Source organism: Oncorhynchus keta, chromosome 22 (genome assembly GCF_023373465.1).
Source record: "Oncorhynchus keta strain PuntledgeMale-10-30-2019 chromosome 22, Oket_V2, whole genome shotgun sequence".
In the NCBI taxonomy this organism is placed as follows: domain Eukaryota; kingdom Metazoa; phylum Chordata; class Actinopteri; order Salmoniformes; family Salmonidae; genus Oncorhynchus; species Oncorhynchus keta.
In genome coordinates, this window is record NC_068442.1 from 1,090,735 (window position 1) to 1,114,405 (window position 23,671).

At 43.4% G+C, this 23,671-nt stretch overlaps 1 protein-coding gene across 9 annotated transcripts in view; it reads right to left on the bottom strand.

Annotated features, from left to right (window-relative positions):
* Window positions 1–23,671, bottom strand: part of adal (adenosine deaminase-like) — a 39,076-nt gene that overhangs the window by 13,080 nt on the left and 2,325 nt on the right. For 3 of the 9 annotated variants that reach the window (XM_035797963.1, XM_052474632.1, XM_052474636.1), the window contains exon 2: window positions 18,501–18,631. The exons of 5 other annotated variants lie outside the window; for them this stretch is intronic. In XM_035797963.1, coding sequence (XP_035653856.1) covers window positions 18,501–18,577 — 77 coding nt within the window. In that variant the 5' untranslated portion in view covers window positions 18,578–18,631. Of the gene's footprint in view, window positions 1–18,500; window positions 18,632–20,362; window positions 20,382–23,671 lie in introns of those variants that run through there. One more of the 9 variants, XM_052474635.1, reaches the window with a different exon arrangement.

Sequence of the window (23,671 nt, forward strand, 5' to 3'; positions counted from 1 at the left end):
AGCTGGTCTGTCATAATATAACAGAGACAGTAGATCTACCTGGTATGTCAAAATATAATAGAGACAGTAGATCTAGTTGGTCTGTCATAATATAATAGAGACAGTAGATCTAGCTGGTCTGTCATAATATAATAGAGACAGTAGATCTAGCTGGTCTGTCATATTATAACAGAGACAGTAGATCTACCTGGTATGTCAAAATATAATAGAGACAGTAAAGATCTAGCTGGTCTGTCATAATATAATAGAGACAGTAGATCTAGCTGGTCTGTCATATTATAATAGAGACAGTAGATCTAGCTGGTCAGTCATAATATAATAGAGATAGTAGATCTACCTGGTCTGTCATAGTATAATAGAGACAGTAGATCTAGATGGTCTGTCATAGTACAATAGAGATATAGAGACAGTAGATCTAGCTGGTCTGTCATAATATAATAGAGACAGTAGATCAAGCTGGTCTGTCATAATATAATAGAGACAGTAGATCTAGCTGGTCTGTCAAACTATAATAGAGACAGTAGATCTAGCTGGTCTGTCATAATATAATATGGACAGTAGATCTACCAGGTCTGTCATAATATAACAGACCAGTAGATCCAGCTGGTCTGTCATAATATAACAGAGACAGTAGATCTACCTGGTATGTCAAAATATAATAGAGACAGTAGATCTAGCTGGTCTGTCATAATATAATAGAGACAGTAGATCTAGCTGGTCTGTTATATTATAATAGAGACAGTAGATCTAGCTGGTGAGTCATAATATAATAGAGACTGTAGATCTACCTGGTCTGTCATAATACAATAGAGACAGTAGATCTACCTGGTCTGTCATAATATAATAGACACAGTAGATCTAGCTGGTCTGTCATATTATAATAGAGACAGTAGATCTACCTGGTCTGTCATAGTATAATAGAAACAGTAGATCTAGCTGGTCTGTCATAATACAATAATTTTAGTAGATCTAGCTGGTCTGTCATAATATAATAGAGACAGTATATCTACCTGGTCTGTCATAGTATAATAGAGACAGTAGATCTAGATGGTCTGTCATATGGGCAATAGAGAGATATAGAGACAGTAGATCTAGCTGGTCTGTCATAATATAATAGAGACAGTGTATCTACCAGGTCTGTCATAATATAACAGAGATAGTAGATCTAGCTGGTATGTCATAATATAACAGAGACAGTAGATCGACCTGGTATGTCAAAATATAATAGAGACAGTAGATCTAGCTGGTCTGTCAAAATATAATAGAGACAGTAGATCTAGCTGGTCTGTCATAATATAATAGAGACAGTGTATTCAACAGGTCTGTCATAATATAACAGGGACAGTAGATCTTACCTGGTATGTCAAATAGCACAGAGACAGTAGATCTAGCTGGTCTGTCATAATATAATAGAGACAGTAGATCTAGCTGGTCTGTCATAATATAATAGAGACAGTAGATCTAGCTGGTCTGTCATAATATAATAGAGACAGTAGATCTAGCTGGTCTGTCAAAATATAATAGAGACAGTAGATCTAGCTGGTCTGTCATAATATAATAGAGACAGTGTATCTACCAGGTCTGTCATAATATAACAGAGACAGTAGATCTAGCTGGTCTGTCAAAATATAATAGAGACAGTAGATCTAGCTGGTCTGTCATAATATAATAGAGACAGTGTATCTACCAGGTCTGTCATAATATAACAGAGACAGTAGATCTACCTGGTATGTCAAAATATAATAGAGACAGTAGATCTAGCTGGTCTGTCATAATATAATAGAGACAGTAGACTAGCTGGTCTGTCATAATATAATAGAGACAGTAGATCTAGCTGGTCTGCCATAATATAATAGAGACAGTAGATCTAGCTGGTCTGTCATAATACAATAGAGACAGTAGATCTAGCTGGTCTATATAATATAATAGAGACAGTAGATCTAGCTGGTCTGTCATAATATAATAGAGACAGTAGATCTAGCTGGTCTGTCAAAAAATATAATAGAGACAGTAGATCTAGCTGGTCTGTCATAATATAATAGAGACAGTGTATCTACCAGGTCTGTCATAATATAACAGAGACAGTAGATCTACCTGGTATGTCAAAATATAATAGAGACAGTAGATCTAGCTGGTCTGTCATAATATAATAGAGACAGTAGATCTAGCTGGTCTGTCATATTATAATAGAGACAGTAGATCTAGCTGGTCTGTCATAATATAATGGAGATTGTAGTTTAACCTAGTCTGTCATAATAGAATAGAGACAGTAGATCTAGCTGGTCTGTCATAATATAATAGAGACAGTGTATCTACCAGGTCTGTCATAATATAACAGAGATAGTAGATCTATCTGGTCTGTCATAATATAACAGAGACAGTAGATCTACCTGGTATGTCAAAATATAATAGAGACAGTAGATCTAGCTGGTCTGTCATAATATAATAGAGACAGTAGATCTAGCTGGTCTGTCATATTATAATAGAGACAGTAGATCTACCTGGTCTGTCATAGTATAATAGAAACAGTAGATCTAGCTGGTCTGTCATAATACAATAGAGACAGTAGATCTACCTGGTCTGTCATAGTATAATAGAAACAGTAGATCTACCTGGTCTGTCATAGTATAATAGAGACAGTAGATCTAGATGGTCTGTCATAGTACAATATAGATATAGAGACAGTAGATCTAGCTGGTCTGTCATAATATAACAGAGACAGTAGATCTACCTGGTATGTCAAAATATAATAGAGACAGTAGATCTAGCTGGTCTGTCATAATATAATAGAGATTGTAGTTTAACCTGGTCTGTCATAATATAACAGAGCCAGTAGATCCAGCTGGTCTGTCATAATATAACAGAGACAGTAGATCTACCTGGTATGTCAAAATATAATAGAGAGAGTAGATCTAGCTGGTCTGTCATAATATAATAGAGACAGTAGATCTAGCTGGTCTGTCATATTATAATAGAGACAGTAGATCTAGCTGGTGAGTCATAATATAATAGAGACTGTAGATCTACCTGGTCTGTCATAATACAATAGAGACAGTAGATCTACCTGGTCTGTCATAATATAATAGACACAGTAGATCTAGCTGGTCTGTCATAATATAATAGAGACAGTATATCTACCTGGTCTGTCATAATACAATAGAGACAGTAGATCTAGCTGGTCTGTCATAATATAATAGAGACAGTAGATCTACCTGGTCTGTCATAGTATAATAGAGACAGTAGATCTAGATGGTCTGTCATAGTACAATAGAGATATAGAGACAGTAGATCTAGCTGGTCTGTCATAATATAATAGAGACAGTGTATCTACCAGGTCTGTCATAATATAACAGAGATAGTAGATCTAGCTGGTATGTCATAATATAACAGAGACAGTAGATCGACCTGGTATGTCAAAATATAATAGAGACAGTAGATCTAGCTGGTCTGTCAAAATATAATAGAGACAGTAGATCTAGCTGGTCTGTCATAATATAATAGAGACAGTGTATCTACCAGGTCTGTCATAATATAACAGAGACAGTAGATCTACCTGGTATGTCAAAATATAATAGAGACAGTAGATCTAGCTGGTCTGTCATAATATAATAGAGACAGTAGATCTAGCTGGTCTGTCATAATATAATAGAGACAGTAGATCTAGCTGGTCTGTCATAATACAATAGAGACAGTAGATCTAGCTGGTCTGTCATAATATAATAGAGACAGTAGATCTAGCTGGTCTGTCAAAATATAATAGAGACAGTAGATCTAGCTGGTCTGTCATAATATAATAGAGACAGTGTATCTACCAGGTCTGTCATAATATAACAGAGACAGTAGATCTAGCTGGTCTGTCAAAATATAATAGAGACAGTAGATCTAGCTGGTCTGTCATAATATAATAGAGACAGTGTATCTACCAGGTCTGTCATAATATAACAGAGACAGTAGATCTACCTGGTATGTCAAAATATAATAGAGACAGTAGATCTAGCTGGTCTGTCATATTATAATAGAGACAGTAGATCTACCTGGTCTGTCATAGTATAATAGAGACAGTAGATTTAGATGGTCTGTCATAGTACAATATAGATATAGAGACAGTAGATCTAGCTGGTCTGTCATAATACAATAGAGACAGTATATCTAGCTGGTCTGTCATATTATAATAGGGACAGTGTATCTACCAGGTCTGTCATAATATAACAGAGACAGTAGATCTAGCTGGTCTGTCATAATATAATAGAGACAGTAGATCTAGCTGGTCTGTCATATTATAATAGAGACAGTAGATCTAGCTGGTCTGTCATAATATAATGGAGATTGTAGTTTAACCTAGTCTGTCATAATAGAATAGAGACAGTAGATCTAGCTGGTCTGTCATAATAAAATAGAGACAGTGTATCTACCAGGTCTGTCATAATATAACAGAGATAGTAGATCTAGCTGGTCTGTCATAATATAACAGAGACAGTAGATCTACCTGGTATGTCAAAATATAATAGAGACAGTAGATCTAGCTGGTCTGTCATAATATAACAGAGACAGTAGATCTACCTGGTATGTCATAATATAACAGAGACAGTAGATCTACCTGGTATGTCAAAATATAATAGAGACAGTAGATCTAGCTGGTCTGTCATAATATAATAGAGACAGTAGATCTAGCTGGTCTGTCATAATATAATAGAGACAGTAGATCTAGCTGGTCTGTCATAATATAATAGAGACAGTAGATCTAGCTGGTCTGTCATAATATAATAGAGACAGTAGATCTAGCTGGTCTGTCATAATATAACAGAGACAGTAGATCTACCTGGTATGTCATAATATAACAGAGACAGTAGATCTAGCTGGTCTGTCAAAATATAATAGAGACAGTAGATCTAGCTGGTCTGTCATAATATAATAGAGACTGTAGATCTACCTGGTCTGTCATAATATAATAGACACAGTAGATCTAGCTGGTCTGTCATATTATAATAGAGACAGTAGATCTACCTGGTCTGTCATAGTATAATAGAGACAGTAGATCTAGCTGGTCTGTCATCAAATAATAGACACAGTAGATCTAGCTGGTCTGTCATAATATAATAGAGACAGTATATCTACCTGGTCTGTCATAATATAATAGAGACAGTAGATCTAGCTGGTCTGTCATATTATAATAGAGACAGTAGATCTACCTGGTCTGTCATAGTATAATAGAAACAGTAGATCTAGCTGGTCTGTCATAATACAATAGAGACAGTAGATCTACCTGGTCTGTCATAGTATAATAGAAACAGTAGATCTAGCTGGTCTGTCATAATACAATAGAGACAGTAGATCTAGCTGGTCTGTCATAATATAATAGAGACAGTAGATCTACCTGGTCTGTCATAGTATAATAGAGACAGTAGATCTACATGGTCTGTCATAGTACAATAGAGATATAGAGACAGTAGATCTAGCTGGTCTGTCATAATATAATAGAGACAGTGTATCTACCAGGTCTGTCATAATATAACAGAGACAGTAGATGTAGCTGGTCTGTCAAAATATAACAGAGACAGTAGATCTACCTGGTATGTCAAAATATAATAGAGACAGTAGATCTAGTTGGTCTGTCAAAATATAATAGAGACAGTAGATCTAGCTGGTCTGTCATAATATAATAGAGACAGTAGATCTAGCTGGTCTGTCATATTATAACAGAGACAGTAGATCTACCTGGTATGTCAAAATATAATAGAGACAGTAGATCTAGCTGGTCTGTCATAATATAATAGAGACAGTAGATCTAGCTGGTCAGTCATAATATAATAGAGATAGTAGATCTACCTGGTCTGTCATAGTATAATAGAGACAGTAGATCTAGATGGTCTGTCATAGTACAATAGAGATATAGAGACAGTAGATCTAGCTGGTCTGTCATAATATAATAGAGACAGTAGATCAAGCTGGTCTGTCATAATATAATAGAGACAGTAGATCTAGCTGGTCTGTCAAAATATAATAGAGACAGTAGATCTACCAGGTCTGTCATAATATAACAGAGCCAGTAGATCCAGCTGGTCTGTAATAATATAACAGAGACAGTAGATCTACCTGGTATGTCAAAATATAATAGAGACAGTAGATCTAGCTGGTCTGTCATAATATAATAGAGACAGTAGATCTAGCTGGTCTGTCATATTATAATAGAGACAGTAGATCTAGCTGGTGAGTCATAATATAATAGACTGTAGATCTACCTGGTCTGTCATAATACAATAGAGACAGTAGATCTACCTGGTCTGTCATAATATAATAGACACAGTAGATCTAGCTGGTCTGTCATATTATAATAGAGACAGTAGATCTACCTGGTCTGTCATAGTATAATAGAAACAGTAGATCTAGCTGGTCTGTCATAATACAATAGAGACAGTAGATCTACCTGGTCTGTCATAGTATAATAGAAACAGTAGATCTAGCTGGTCTGTCATAATACAATAGACACAGTAGATCTAGCTGGTCTGTCATAATATAATAGAGACAGTATATCTACCTGGTCTGTCATAATATAATAGAGACAGTAGATCTAGCTGGTCTGTCATATTATAATAGAGACAGTAGATCTACCTGGTCTGTCATAGTATAATAGAGACAGTAGATCTAGACGGTCTGTCATAGTACAATAGAGATATAGAGACAGTAGATCTAGCTGGTCTGTCATAATATAATAGAGACAGTAGATCATGCTGGTCTGTCATAATATAACAGAGACAGTAGATCTTGCTGGTCTGTCATAATATAATAGAGACAGTATATCTACCTGGTCTGTCATAATATAATAGAGACAGTAGATCTAGCTGGTCTGTCATATTATAATAGAGACAGTAGATCTACCTGGTCTGTCATAGTATAATAGAAACAGTAGATCTAGCTGGTCTGTCATAATACAATAGAGACAGTAGATCTACCTGGTCTGTCATAGTATAATAGAAACAGTAGATCTAGCTGGTCTGTCATAATACAATAGAGACAGTAGATCTAGCTGGTCTGTCATAATATAATAGAGACAGTAGATCTACCTGGTCTGTCAGTATAATAGAAACAGTAGATCTAGCTGGTCTGTCATAATACAATAGAGACAGTAGATCTAGCTGGTCTGTCATAATATAATAGAGACAGTAGATCTACCTGGTCTGTCATAGTATAATAGAAACAGTAGATCTAGCTGGTCTGTCATAATACAATAGAGACAGTAGATCTAGCTGGTCTGTCATAATATAATAGAGACAGTAGATCTACCTGGTCTGTCATAGTATAATAGAGACAGTAGATCTAGATGGTCTGTCATAGTACAATAGAGATATAGAGACAGTAGATCTAGCTGGTCTGTCATAATATAATAGAGACAGTGTATCTACCAGGTCTGTCATAATATAACAGAGACAGTAGATGTAGCTGGTCTGTCATAATATAACAGAGACAGTAGATCTACCTGGTATGTCAAAATATAATAGAGACAGATCTAACTGGTCTTACATATTATAATAGAGACAGGAGAACTAGCTGGTCAGTCATAATATAATAGAGATAGTAGATCTACCTGGTCTGTCATAATACAATAGAGACAGTAGATCTACCTGGTCTGTCATAATATAATATCAAATCAAATCAAATCAAATTTATTTATATAGCCCTTCGTACATCAGCTGATATCTCAAAGTGCTGTACAGAAACCCAGCCTAAAACCCCAAACAGCAAACAATGCAGGTGTAAAAGCACGGTGGCTAGGAAAAACTCCCTAGAAAGGCCAAAACCTAGGAAGAAACCTAGAGAGGAACCGGGCTATGTGGGGTGGCCAGTCCTCTTCTGGCTGTGCCGGGTAGAGATTATAACAGAACATGACCAAGATGTTCAAATGTTCATAAATGACCAGCATGGTCGAATAATAAGGCAGAACAGTTGAAACTGGAGCAGCAGCAGTCAGGTGGAATGGGGACAGCAAGGAGCCATCATGTCAGGTAGTCCTGGGGCACTGTCCTAGGGCTCAGGTCCTCCGAGAGAGAGAGAAAGAAAGAGAGAATTAGAGAGCATATGTGGGGTGGCCAGTCCTCTTTTGGCTGTGCCGGTGGAGATTATAACAGAACGTGGCCAAGATGTTCAAATGTTCATAAATGACCCAGCATGGTTGAATAATAGTAAGGCAGAACAGTTGAAACTGGAGCAGGAGCATGGCCAGGTGGACTGGGGACAGCAAGGAGTCCTCATGTCAGGTAGTCCTGGGACATGGTCCTAGGGCCCAGGCCAGTTGAAACTGGAGCAGCAGCATGGCCAGGTGGACTGGGGACAGCAAGGAGTCATCATGTCAGGTAGTCCTGGGGCATGGTCCTAGGGCTCAGGTCCTCCGAGAGAGAGAAAGAAAGAGAGAAGGAGAGAATTAGAGAACGCACACTTAGATTCACACAGGACACCGAATAGGACAGGAGAAGTACTCCAGATATAACAAACTGACCCTAGCCCCCCGACACATAAACTACTGCAGCATAAATACTGGAGGCTGAGACAGGAGTGGTCAGGAGACACTGTGGCCCCATCCGAGGACACCCCGGACAGGGCCAAACAGGAAGGATATAACCCCACCCACTTTGCCAAAGCACAGCCCCCAAACCACTAGAGGGATATCTTCAACCACCAACTCACCATCCTGAGACAAGGCCGAGTATAGCCCACAAAGATCTCCGCCACGGTACAACCCAAGGGGGGGGCAGCAGACAGGCCGACCACAACAGTGAATCAACCCACCCAGGTGACGCACCCCCAGGGACGGCACGAGAGCCCCAGCAAGCCAGTGACTCAGCCCCCGTAACAGGGTTAGAGGCAGAGAATCCCAGTGGAAAGAGGGGAACCGGCCAGGCAGAGACAGCAAGGGCGGTTCGTTGCTCCAGAGCCTTTCCGTTCACCTTCCCACTCCTGGGCCAGACTACACTCAATCATATGACCCACTGAAGAGATGAGTCTTCAGTAAAGACTTAAAGGTTGAGACCGAGTTTGCGTCTCTGACATGGGTAGGCAGACCGTTCCATAAAAAAAATGGAGCTCTATAGGAGAAAGCCCTGCCTCAGCTGTTTGCTTAGAAATTCTAGGGACAATTAGGAGGCCTGCGTCTTGTGACCGTAGCGTACGTGTAGGTATGTACGGCAGGACCAAATCAGAGAGGTAGGTAGGAGCAAGCCCATGTAATGCTTTGTAGGTTAGCAGTAAAACCTTGAAATCAGCCCTTGCTTTGACAGGAAGCCAGTGTAGAGGCTAGCACTGGAGTAATATGATCAAATTTTTGGTTCTAGTCAGGATTCTAGCAGCCGTATTTAGCACTAACTGAAGTTTATTTAGTGCTTTATCCGGTAGCCGGAAAATAGAGCATTGCAGTAGTCTAACCTAGAAGTGACAAAAGCATGGATTAATTTTTCTGCATCATTTTTGGACAGAAAGTTTCTGATTTTTGCAATGTTACGTAGATGGAAAAAAGCTGTCCTCGAAATGGTCTTGATATGTTCTTCAAAAGAGAGATCAGGGTCCAGAGTAACGCCGAGGTCCTTCACAGTTTTATTTGAGGCGACTGTACAACCATTAAGATTAATTGTCAGATTCAACAGAAGATCTCTTTGTTTCTTGGGACCTAGAACAAGCATCTCTGTTTTGTCCGAGTTTAATAGTAGAAAGTTTGCAGCCATCCACTTCCTTATGTCTGAAACACATGCTTCTAGCGAGGGCAATTTTGGGGCTTCACCATGTTTCATTGAAATGTACAGCTGTGTGTCATCCGCATAGCAGTGAAAGTTTACATTATGTTTTCGAATAACATCCCCAAGAGGTAAAATATATAGTGAAAAACAATAGTGGTCCTAAAACAGAACCTTGAGGAACACCGAAATGTACAGTTGATTTGTCAGAGGACAAACCATTCACAGAGACAAACTGATATCTTTCCGACAGATAAGACCTAAACCAGGCCAGAACATGTCCGTGTAGACCAATTTGGGTTTCCAATCTCTCCAAAAGAATGTGGTGATCGATGGTATCAAAAGCAGCACTAAGGTCTAGGAGCACGAGGACAGATGCAGAGCCTCGGTCCGATGCCATTAAAATGTCATTTACCACCTTCACAAGTGCCGTCTCAGTGCTATGATGGGGTCTAAAACCAGACTGAAGCATTTCGTATACATTGTTTGTCTTCAGGAAGGCAGTGAGTTGCTGCGCAACAGCCTTCTCTAAAATCTTTGAGAGGAATGGAAGATTCGATATAGGCCGATAGTTTTTTATATTTTCTGGGTCAAGGTTTGGCTTTTTCAAGAGAGGCTTTATTACTGCCACTTTTAGTGAGTTTGGTACACATCCAGTGGATAGAGAGCCGTTTATTATGTTCAACATAGGAGGGCCAAGCACAGGAAGCAGCTCTTTCAGTAGTTTAGTTGGAATAGGGTCCAGTATACAGCTTGAAGGTTTAGAGGCCATGATTATTTTCATCATTGTGTCAAGAGATATAGTACTAAAACACTTGAGCGTCTCTCTTGATCCTAGGTCCTGGCAGAGTTGTGCAGACTCAGGACAACTGAGGTTTGGAGGAATACGCAGGTTTAAAGAGGAGTCCGTAATTTGCTTTCTAATAATCATAATCTTTTCCTCAAAGAAGTTCATGAATTTATCACTGCTAAAGTGAAAGTCATCCTCTCTTGGGAATGCTGCTTTTAGTTAGCTTTGCCACAGTATCAAAAAGGAATTTCGGATTGTTCTTATTTTCCTCAATTAAGTTAGAAAAAATAGGACGATCGAGCAGCAGTAAGGGCTCTTCGGTACTGCAGGGTACCGTCCTTCCAAGCTAGTCGGAAGACTTCCAGTTTGGTGTGGCGCCATTTCCGTTCCAATTTTCTGGAAGCTTGCTTCAGAGCTCGGTATTTTCTGTGTACCAGGGAGCTAGTTTCTTATGAGACATTTTTTTAGTTTTTAGGGGTGCAACTGCATCTAGGGTATTGCGCAAGGTTAAATTGAGATCCTCAGTTAGGTGGTTAACGGATTTTTGTCCTCTGGCGTCCTTGGGTAGGCAGAGGGAGTCTGAAGGGCATCAAGGAATCTTTGTGTTGTCTGTGAATTTATAGCACGACTTTTGATGTTCCTTGGTTGGGGTCTGAGCAGATTATTTGTTGCAATTGCAAACGTAATAAAATGGTGGTCCGATAGTCCAGGATTATGAGGAAAACATTAAGATCCACAACATTTATTCCATGGGACAAAACTAGGTCCAGCGTATGACTGTGACAGTGAGTGGGTCCAGAGACATGTTGGACAAACCCACTGAGTCGATGATGGCTCCAAAAGCCTTTTGGAGTGGGTCTGTGGACTTTTCCATGTGAATATTAAAGTCACCAAAGATTAGAATATTATCTGCAATGACTACAAGGTCTGATAGGAATTCAGGGAACTCAGTGAGAAACGCTGTATATGGCCCAGGAGGCCTGTAAACAGTAGCTATAAAAAGTGATTGAGTAGGCTGCATAGATTTCATGACTAGAAGCTCAAAAGACGAAAACGTCATTTTTTTTTTGTAAATTGAAATTTGCTATCGTAAATGTTAGCAACACCTCCGCCTTTGCGGGATGCACGGGGGATATGGTCACTAGTGTAGCCAGGAGGTGAGGCCTCATTTAACACAGTAAATTCATCAGGCTTAAGCCATGTTTCAGTCAGGCCAATCACATCAAGATTATGATCAGTGATTAGTTCATTGACTATAATTGCCTTTGAAGTAAGGGATCTAACATTAAGTAGCCCTATTTTGAGATGTGAGGTATCATGATCTCTTTCAGTAATGACAGGAATGGAGGTGGTCTTTATCCTAGTGAGATTGCTAAGGCGAACACCGCCATGTTTAGTTTTGCCCAACCTAGGTCGAGGCACAGACACGGTCTCAATGGTGATAGCTGAGCTGACTACACTGACTATGCTAGTGGCAGACTCCACTATGCTGGCAGGCTGGCTAATAGCCTGCTGCCTGGCCTGCACCCTATTTCATTGTGGAGCTAGAGGAGTTAGAGCCCTGTCTATGTTGGCAGATAAGATGAGAGCACCCCTCCAGCTAGGATGGAGTCCGTCACTCCTCAGCAGGTCAGGCTTGGTCCTGTTTGTGGGTGAGTCCCAGAAAGAGGGCCAATTATCTACAAATTCTATCTTTTGGGAGGGGCAGAAAACAGTTTTCAACCAGCGATTGAGTTGTGAGACTCTGCTGTAGAGCTCATCACTCCCTAACTGGGAGGGGGCCAGAGACAATTACTCGATGCCGACACATCTTTCTAGCTGATATGCACGCAGAAGCTATGTTGCGCTTGGTGATCTCTGACTGTTTCATCCTAACATCGTTGGTGCCGACGTGGATAACAATATCTCTATACTCTCTACACTCGCCAGTTTTAGCTTTAGCCAGCACCATCTTCAGATTAGCCTTAACGTCGGTAGCCCTGCCCCCGGGTAAACAGTGTATGATCGCTGGATGATTCGCTTTAAGTCTAATACTGCGGGTAATGGAGTCGCCAATGACTAGAGTTTTCAATTTGTCAGAGCTAATGGTGGGAAGCTTCGGCGTCTCAGACCCCGTAACGGAGGAGTAGAGACCAGAGAAGACTCGGCCTCTGACACCGACCCGCTGCTTAATGGGGAGAACCGGTTGAAAGTTTCTGTCTGCTGAATGAGCGACACCGGTTGAGCGTTCCTACAGCATTTCCTTCCAGAAACCGTGAGAAAGTTGTCCGGCTGCGGGGACTGTGCCAGGGGATTTATACTACTATCTGTACTTACTGGTGGCACAGACGCTGTTTCATCCTTTCCTACACTGAAATTACCCTTGCCTAACGATTGCGTCTGAAGCTGGGCTTGCAGTACAGCTATCCTCGCCGTAAGGCGAGCACAGCGGCTGCAATTAGAAGGCATCATGTTAATGTTACTACTTAGCTTCGGCTGTTGGAGGTCCTGACGAATCGTGTCCAGATAAAGCGTCCGGAGTGAAAAAGTTGAGGAAAAAAATAAATAAATATATGAACGGTAATTAAAAAGTGAAACCCGTAAAGTTGTCAGGTAGCAAAATAGGTTGGCAACAAAACGCACAGCAATTCGAAAACAATTGCTCATGTTTCTTGGCCAAAGCAAGTCTCTTTCTTATTTGTGTACTTTAGTAGTGGTTTCTTTGCAGCAATTTGACCATGAAGGCCTGATTCACGCAGTCTCCTCTGAACAGTTGATATTGAGATGTGTCTGTTTCTTGAACTCTGTGAAGCATTCATTTGGTCTGCAATTTCTGTGGCTTGTAACTAATTAACTTATCTTCTGGGTGGTTAACTCTGGGTCTTCCTTTCCTGTGGCGGTCCTCATGAGTGACAGTGTTATCACAGCGCTTGATGGTTTTTGCGACTGCCCACAATTTCCAGATTGACTGACCTTAAAGTAATGATTATCTGTCATTTCTCTTTGAGCTGTTCTTGCCATAATATGGATTTGGTCTTTTACCAAATAGGGCTATCCTCTGTATACCACGCCTACCACGGCACAACACAACTGATTGGCTCAAACGCATTAAGATGGAAATAAATTCACAAATTAACTTTAAACAAGGCACACCTGTTGAAATTGAAATGCCTTCCATGTGACAACCTCATGAAGCTGGTCGAGTACGCCAAGAGGGTGCATAGTTGTCATCAAGGCAAAGGGTGGCTACTTGAAGAATCTCAAATATAAAATATATTTTGATTTAACACTTTTTTGGTTACTTCATGACCTTGGGGTCGGTTGTATTCTCTGTCCGGACCAGAGACCAAAGCTATGGAGGAACACATAGAGGAGTCTCTGGCCACTGGGGCCGTCCGTCCATCTGCATCTCCTGCCGGCGCAGGGTTTTTCTTTGTGGAGAAGAAGGACAAGACCCTGCGTCTGTGCATTGACTACACTAGACTTAACGACATTATGGTTAAAAACCGTTACCCCCTACACCTCTCCTCTCCTAGGCGTTTGAAATTCTCCAGGGGGCTACCATGTTTTCAAAGTTAGACCTTCGGAATGTCTACCACCTGGTTTTGATACGTGGGGCGGATGAGTGGAAGAAAGCCTTCAACACAGCCAGTGGACATTATGAGTACCAGGTCATGCCATTTGGACTCACAAACACCCCCGCTGTTTTCCAGGCTTTGGTCAACGATGTGCTCAGGGACATGCTGAACCGTTTTGTATTTGTTTACCTTGACAACATCCTGTTTTTTCCCCGATCTGCCCAAGAACATGTACTTCATGTCAGAAAGGTTATTCAGTGCCTCCTGGAAAACCAATTGTTTGTGAAAGCAGAGAGGTGTGAGTTCCACTGCTCTACTATCACCTTTCTGGGATATGTCATTGCTGAGGGCAATGTTCAGATGGACCCTGGAATGGTGAAAGCAGTGGTGAATTGACCTCAACCAATGTCCAAGGTGCAGTTGCAATGGTTTCTTGGTTTTGCTAACTTCAACCGTCGTTTCATTCGGGATTACAGCATCCTGGCGGACCGCCTCTCGGCATGTTCTCCAGCTGTCGACAAAGTCGTTGTGGACCTGAAGCATCGGTTCACATCGGTTCCTCATCCATCCGGACCCCTCGTGTCAATTTGTGATGGAAGTTGATGCTTCGGATGTTGGAGAGGGGCCATCCTGTCCCAGCGACCTGCCCAGGACCAAAAGCCTCATCCCTATGCCGTCCTGTCTCATCGTCTCAATCCTGCAGAGAGAAACTACGATGTAGGCAACCCAGAACTCCTGGTGGTTAAGATGGCATTGGAAGAGTGGAGGCACTGGCTGGAAGGAGCAGAACAGCCATTCTTGGCATGGACCGACCATAAAAACGTGGAATATCCAGCCAAGCACCTCAACTCCAGGTGGGCCCTATTGTTTACCAGATTCAACGTCACCATTTCCTACCGTCCAGGGTAAAAAAAAAAGTGAAGTCTGACACTCTCTCCCGCCTATACAGTTCCTCTGCCACACCCTCAACCTCCAAAATGGACTCCCGGTAGACACGGTCTCCAATCGGGTACTCAGTTCTGGAAGGCATTCTGCACCCTTATTGGGTCGTCGGCTAGCCTGTCATCCAGATTCCATCCCCAAACCAACGGTCAGTCGGAGAGAGCCAACCAAGATCTGGAAACCACCTTGAGATGCCTGGTATCAACCAACCCCACTACCTGGAGCTGTCAACTGGTCTGGGTGGAGTATGCACACCCTTCCCTGTTCTGCCACGGGACTCTCCCCTTTCGAGTGCTCCATGGAGTATCAGCCTCCACTCTTCCTGGAACAAGAGCAAGTCAGCGTACCCTCGGCCCAGATGTTTGTCCGCTGCTGTCAACGTACCTGGAGAAGAGTCAGGGCGGCTATTCTCAAGACCAACTCCAGGTATCTTCGACAAGCAGACCGCCGCCGAACCCCAGCTCCCCGCTACCGCATTGGGCAGAGGGTATGGCTTTCCACTCCGGACTTGCCTCTGCGGGTAGAGTCCCGTAAACTGTCTCCCCGGTTTATTCATCCTTTTCCCATCTCCAGAGTCCTGAGTTCCACTGCTGTCCGTCTTGGGTTACCCCGTACCCTCCGTATCCACCCTACTTTCCATGTGTCCAGTATTAATGTCCGTTGTCTTCTGTTTCCAGGCCCATCCCTCCCCCTGGGTAATCAATGGCCAGCCAGTGCATACGATGAGATACCTCCTGAGGGTTCGACCACGGGTCAGGGGTTTCCAGTACCTGGTTGACTGGGAGGGTTATGGCCCGGAGGAGAGGTGCTGGGTTCCTGCCAAAGACATCTTGGACCTGGCCCTCATCGCCGATTTCCACAGCTGACACCCTGGTCAGCCAGGTATGCACCCAGGTATGGGGGGTGCAAGCCGTGTTGAGCCCACCAGATGAAGACTCAATTCAAAAGGACCCTGTTGAGGGCACCTCACCTTCATCACATGGTTTCGTCACCTGTCAAAAACTCTGCTGTCTTGGATGCACACTGCACTGATTGCCTGAGTCAAGCACTGGGAACAGGGGCATCCATCCCTCAGCTACAGCAGGAAGACCACACCACTGTTCTACCTCAGAGTAAGCTTTTAAGCCTGCAAGAGCAAGACCGAATACTACGTTAAGAAACATCAAAGACCCACCAGACATGAGCGTGTATCTGAGCCCCGCAGCGTGAATTAAACTACGGAAGCACTTGAACAAGCTCAGCATTCGTGACGGCATACTGCACAAGCAGAACAGAGACCATCAAATTAACAAAATGCTCTTCCAATACCTAATTCTCTGAAGTAGCAAGTTCTCAATGGCCTCCATGATACAGCTGGTCACCAAGGGCACTCTCAAACACTCCCTAGTAGGACAACAATTATTTTGGACTGGGATGGAGCGTGACATTGTGAATCATGTGAAGAACTGCCATCGATGCATTGTTAGAAAGACTCCTGAGCCCCATGCTTGTGCGCCACTTGAAAACATCCACACTTCAGAACCAGTGGAATTAGTTTGCATTGAATTTAGGACCACAAAACAGTGACAACAAGTTTATAGACGCTTTAGTTGTAACCAACCACTTCTCAAAAATGGCCCATGCAAGAACCAGACTGCAAAGCAAGTTGCTCGTCGCCTGTGGAAGGACTTCTTCTACATACCTAGATTTCCAAAGCATATCCACTCCAACAAAGGGACCGATGTTCAAAGCGAATGTTGCCTGTAATCCATGGCTTCTGGTTGGGGTATGTACGTACAGTCACTGTGGGGATGACGTCCTCAATGCACTTATTGATAAAAGCCAGTGACTGATGTGGTGTATTCCTAAATGTCATGAGAAAAATCCCGGAACATGTTCCAGTATGTGATAGCAAAACAGTCCTGTAGTTTAGCATCTGCTTCATCTGACCACTTTTTTTATAGACCGAGTAACTGGCGCTTCCTGCTTTAATTTTTGTTTGTAAGCAGGAATCAGGAGGATAGAGTTGTGGTCGGATTTACCAAATTGAGGGCGAGGGAGAGCTTTGTACGCAGCTCTGTGTGTGGAGTACAGATGATCTATAACATTTTTTTTATCACATTTAACATGTTGATAGAGATTTGGTAGAACTGATTTAAGTTTCCCTGCATTAAAGTCTCCGGCCACTAGGAGTGCTACCTCTGGGTGAGTGGTTTCCTGTTTGCTTATTCCCTTATACAGCTGACTGAGTGCGGTCTTAGTGCTAGCATCTGTTTATGGTGGTAAATAGACAGCCACGAAAAGTTTAGAGACTTCCTTAGATTTCGTGCACCAGCTGTTGTTTACAAATATGCATAGACCCCCCCCCCCATCTTACCGGAGTGTGCTGTCCTATCCTGCCGGTGCAGTGTATATCCCGCTAGCTGAATATCCATGTCGTCATTCAGCCACGATTCCGTGAAACATAGGGTATTACAGTTTATGATGTCCCGTTGGTAGGATATTCGTGATCGTAACTCGTCTAATTTATTGTCCAATGATTGCACGTTAGCGAGTAATATTGACGGTAACGGCAGCTTTCCTACTCGCCTTCTGCGAGTCCGGACGTGGCATCCGGCTCTTCGTCCTTTGCGTCGCTTCCTTTTGCAAATAATTGGGATGTCTGCCCTGTGGCGTGTTTGGAGAATATCGTGTGAGTCCTGCTTGTTGTTGAAAAAAGCTTTGTCTAATCCGAGGTGAGTGATCATTGTCCTATATCCAGAAGCTCCTTTCTGCCGTAAGATACGGTTGCAGAAACATTATGTACAAAATGATTTACAAATATCGCAAAAAGAAACACATAATAACACAATTGGTTTAGGAGACTGTAAAACGGCGGCCATCTTATATACAGGTACAATAACATCTGTTAACCATGTGTTTGTGACCAATAAAAGTTGGATTGAGCAGACATTCCCATATATTTTTGATAGCTGCATATTTGACATAAATCCATTTAAATTCATAATATATATAATTTAAAAAATGTAAATACATTTTAAATGAGCGAATCTAAGAATCTCATTCCCATGTGGGTTTTATGCCAGCAAAGCTTCCTCTTTACAACATCTTTGAAGTGCTGTTAATATCCATTTAATGATTGAACATTCATCTATACTGTGTCCCATCATTGTAGCTTGGTAATAAATTAACTATCCATCCACTAGTCCTTCATGTGCTGGGGTACGGGACCGAGAGATCACATGAGCACATACAAACTCATTTCATGTTGGGGCTAGTGTAGGCTGGTTTTTGTTTTGTCCTTTCAAATTAAGACCTAGACAACCAGGTTAGCAGAGTTCCTTACTAATCAGTAACCTTAATTCAAATCAAGTACAAGCGAAAACCCGCAGACACTCTGCCCTCTGTGGAATGAGTTGGACAAGTGCCATAGATTTATATTGTATGACAAGTTCCATACAATGCACTATGGACTCAGAAAAAGAAACAAACAATCCATTCTGTCATACGTACTCATCCAGTGTCCTCCGCTGACCACTGCGAATAGCAGTCATGCCGTGTTGGATGTTGAGATGTGGCTTTCGAGCCATGAGTTTCTCGATGGTTGAAAAGCTGACAGAGCCATTGAGATGGGCATGAAGCTCCTGGGTAGAGAAGAGAGGATGACATGCAAGAAGTTAGAGTACAAACCTGTTGGACTGAAATACAGTTGAAGTCGGAAGTTTACATACACTTAGGTTAGAGACATTAAAACTTGTTTTTCAACCACTCCACAAATTTGTTGTTAACAAACTATAATTTTGGCAAGTCGGTTAGGACATCTACTTTGTGCATGACAAGTAATTTTTCCAACAATTGTTTACAGACAGATTATTTCACTGTATCACAATTCCAGTGGGTCAGAAGTTTACATACACTAAGTTGACTGTGCAGCTTGGAAAATTCCAGAAAATTATGTCATGGCTTCTGATAGGCTAATTGACATAATTTTAGTCAATTGTAGGTGTACCTGTGGATGTATTTCAAGGCCTACCATCAAACTCAGTGCCTCTTTGCTTGACATCATGGAAAAATCTAAAGAAATCAGCCAAGACCCCAGAAAAAAATTGTAGACCTGCACAAGTCTGGTCCATCCTTGGGAGCAATTTCCAAACGCCTGAAGGTACCACGTTCATCTGTACAAAAACAATAGTATGCAAGTATAAACACCATGGGACCACCAGGAAGGAGATGTGTTCTGTCTCCTAGAGATGAACGTACTTTGGTGTGAAAAGTGCAAATCAATCCCAGAAACACAGCAAAGGACCTTGTGAAGATGCTGGAGGAAACAGGTACAAAAGTATCTATATCCACAGTAAAACAAGTCCTATATCGACATAACCTGAAAGGCCACTCAGCAAGGAAAAAGCCACTGCTCAAAAACCGCCACGAAAAAGCCAGACTACGGTTTGCAACTGCACATGGGGACAAAGATCGTACTTTTTGGAGACCCGTCCTCTGGTCTGATGGATCAAAAATAGAACTGTTTGGCCATAATAACCATTGTTATGTTTGGAGGAAAAAGGGGGGAGCTTGCAAGCTGAAGAACACCATCCTAACCATGAAGCACGGGGGTGGCAGCATCATGTTGTGGGGGTGCTTTGCTGCAGGAGGGACTGGTGCACTTCACAAAATAGATGGCATCATGAGGCAAGAAAATTGGGGATATATTGAAGCAAAATCTCAAGACATCAGTCAGGAAGTTAAAGCTTGGTTGCAAATGGGTCTTCCAAATGGACAATGACCCCAAGCAGACATCCAAAATGGCTCAAGGGCAACAAATTCAAGGTATTGGAGTGACCATCACAAAGCCCTGACCTCAATCCTATGGAAAATTTGTGGGCAGAACTGAAAAAGCATGTGCGAGCAAGAAGGCCTACAGACCTGACTCCGTTACACCAGCTCTGTCAGGAAGAATGGGCCAAAATTCACCCAATGTATTGTGGGAAGCTTGTGGAAGGCTACCAGAAACATTTGACCCAAGTTAAACAATGTAAAGGCGATGCTACCAAATACTAATTGAGTGTATGTAAACTTCTGACCCACTGGGAATGTGATGAAAGAAATAAAAGCTGAAATAAATCATTCTCTCTACTATTATTCTGACATTTCACATTCTTAAAAGAAAGTGGTGATCCTTACTGGCCCAAGACAGGACCTTTTTAATAGGATTAACATTTACATTACATTTAAGTCATTTAGCAGACGCTCTTATCCAGAGCGACTTACAAATTGGTGCATACACCTTATGACATCCAGTGGAACAGCCACTTGCATCTAAATCTTTTTTGGGGGAGAAGGGGGAGAAGGGGGGAGGATTACTTACCCTTACTTACCCTATCCTAGGTATTCCATGAAGAGGTGGGGTTTCAGGTGTCTCCCGGAAGGTGGTGATTGACTCCGCTGTCCTGGCGTCGTGAGGGAGTTTGTTCCACCATTGGGGGCCAGAGCAGCGAACAGTTTTGACTGGGCTGAGCGGGAACTGTACTTCCTCAGTGGTAGGGAGGCGAGCAGGCCAGAGGTGGATGAACGCAGTGCCCTTGTTTGGGTGTAGGGCCTGATCAGAGCCTGGAGGTACTGAGGTGCCGCCCCCCTCACAGCCCGTAGGCAAGCACCATGGTCTTGTAGCGGATGCGAGCTTCAACTGGAAGCCAGTGGAGAGAGCGGAGGAGCGGGGTGACGGAGAGAACTTGGGAAGGTTGAACACCAGACGGGCTGCGGCGTTCTGGATGAGTTGTAGGGTTTAATGGCACAGGCAGGGAGCCCAGCCAACAGCGAGTTGCAGTAATCAAGACGGAGATGACAAGTGCCTGGATTGGGACCTGCGCCCGCTTCCTGTGTGAGGCAGGGTCGACTCTGCGGATGTTGTAGAGCATGAACCTACAGGAACGGGACACCGCCTTGATGTTAGTTGAGAACGTCAGGGTGTTGTCCAGGATCACGCCAAGGTTCTTAGCGCTCTGGGAGGAGGACACAATGGAGTTGTCAACCGTGATGGCGAGATCATGGAACGGGCAGTCCTTCCCGGGAGGAAGAGGAGCTCCGTCTTATGAGGTTCAGCTTGAGGTGGTGATCCGTCATCCACACTGATATGTCTGCCAGACATGCAGAGATGCGATTCGGCCACCTGGTCATCAGAAGGGGAAAGGAGAAGATTAATTGTGTGTCGTCTGCATAGCAATGATAGGAGAGACCATGTGAGGTTATGACAGAGCCAAGTAACTTGGTGTATAGCGAGAATAAGAGAGGGCCTAGAACAGAGCCCTGGGGGACACCAGTGGTGAGAGCGCGTGGTGAGGAGACAGATTCTCGCCACGCCACCTGGTAGGAGCGACCTGTCAGGTAGGACGCAATCCAAGCGTGGGCCGCGCCGGAGATGCCCAACTCGGAGAGGGTGGAGAGGAGGATCTGATGGTTCACAGTATCGAAGGCAGCCGATAGGTCTAGAAGGATGAGAGCAGAGGAGAGAGAGTTAGCTTTAGCAGTGCGGAGCGCCTCCGTGGGATACAGAGAAGAGCAGTCTCAGTTGAATGACTAGTCTTGAAACCTGACTGATTTGGATCAAGAAGGTCGCTCTGAGAGAGAGCGGTAGAGCTGGCCAGGACGGCACGCTCAAGAGTTTTGGAGAGAAAGAGAAGGGATACTGGTCTGTAGTTGTTGACATCGGAGGGATCGAGTGTAGGTTTTTTCAGAAGGGGTGCAACTCTCGCTCTTCTTGAAGACGGGAGGGACGTAGCCAGCAGTCAGGGATGAGTTGATGAGCGAGGTGAGGTAAGGGAGAAGGTCTCCGGAAATGGTCTGGAGAAGAGAGGAGGGGATAGGGTCAAGCGGGGCAGGTTGTTGGGGCGGCTGGCCGTCACAAGACGCGAGATTTCATCTGGAGAGAGAGGGGAGAAAGAGGTCAGAGCATAGGGTAGGGCAATGTGAGCAGAATCAGCGGTGTCGTTTGACTTAGCAAACGAGGATCGGATGTCGTCGACCTTCTTTTCAAAATGGTTGACGAAGTCATCTGCAGAGAGGGAGGAGGGGGGAGGATTCAGGAGGAGGAGAAGGTGGCAAAGAGCTTCCTAGGGTTAGAGGCAGATGCTTGGAATTTAGAATGGTAGAAAGTGGCTTTAGCAGCAGAGACAGAGGAGGAAAATGTAGAGAGGAGGGGAGTGAAAGGATGCCAGGTCCGCAGGGGAGGCGAGTTTTCTCCATTTCCGCCTCGGCTGCCCGGGAGCCCTGTTCTGTGAGCTCGCAATGAGTCGTCGAGCCACGGAGCGGGGAGGGGAGGACTGAGCCGGCTGAGGATAGGGGACATAGAGAGTCAAAGGATGCAGTAAGGGAGGAGGAGAGGAGGGTTGAGGAGGCAGAATCAGGAGATAGGTTGGAGAAAGTTTGAGCAGAGGGAAGAGATGATAGGATGGAAGAGGAGAGAGTAGGGGGGGAGAGAGAGCGAAGGTTGGGACGGCGCGATACCATCCGAGTAGGGGCAGGGGGAAGTGTTGGATGAGAGCGAGAGGGAAAAGGATACAAGGTAGTGGTCGGAGACTTGGGAGGGGAGTGCAATGAGGTTAGGGAAGAACAGCATCTAGTAAAGATGAGGTCAAGCGTATTGCCTGCCTTGTGAGTAGGGGGAAGGTGAGAGGGTGAGGTCAAAAGAGGAGAGGAGTGGAAAGAAGGAGGCAGAGAGGAATGAGTCAAAGGTAGACGGGGAGGTTAAAGTCGCCCAGAACTGTGAGAGGTGAGCCGTCCTCAGGAAAGGAGCTTATCAAGGCATCAAGCTCATTGATGAACTCTCCGAGGGAACCTGGAGGGCGATAAAATGATAAGGATGTTAAGCTTGAAAGGGCTGGTAACTGTGACAGCATGGAATTCAAAGGAGGCGATAGACAGATGGGTAAGGGGAAAGAGAGAAAGACCACTTGGGAGAGATGAGGATCCGGTGCCACCACCCGCTGACCAGAAGCTCTCGGGGTGTGCGAGAACACGTGGGCGGACGAGGAGAGAGCAGTAGAGGAGCAGTGTTATCTGTGGTGATCCATGTTTCCGCTCAGTGCCAAGAAGTCAAGGGACTGGAGGGAGGCATAGGCTGAGATGAACTCTGCCTTGTTGGCCGCAGATCGGCAGTTCCAGAGGCTACCGGAGACCTGGAACTCCACGTGGGTCGTGACGCTGGGACCACCAGATTATGGTGGTCGCGGCCACGCGGTGTGGAGCGTTTGTATGGTCTGTGCAGAGAGGAGAGAACAGGGATAGACAGACACATAGTTGACAGGCTACAGAAAGAGAGCTACGCTAATGCAAGGAGATTGAATGACAAGTGGACTACACGTCTCGAATGTTCAGAAAGTTAAGCTTACGTAGCAAGAATCTTATTGACTAAAATGATTAAAATGATACAGTACTGCTAAAGTAGGCTAGCTGGCAGTAGCTGCGTTGTTGACACTACACTAATCAAGTCGTTCCGTTGAGGTGTAATAGTTTCTACAGTGGTACTATTCGGGGCCTAGCTGGCTAGCTAGCAGTGTTGTTTACGTTACGTTGCTAAAAGAACGACAATAGCTGGCTAGCTAACCTAGGAAATCGCTCTAGACTACACAATTATCTTTGAAACAAAGACGGCTATGTAGCTAGCTATGTAGCTAGCTACGATTAAATGT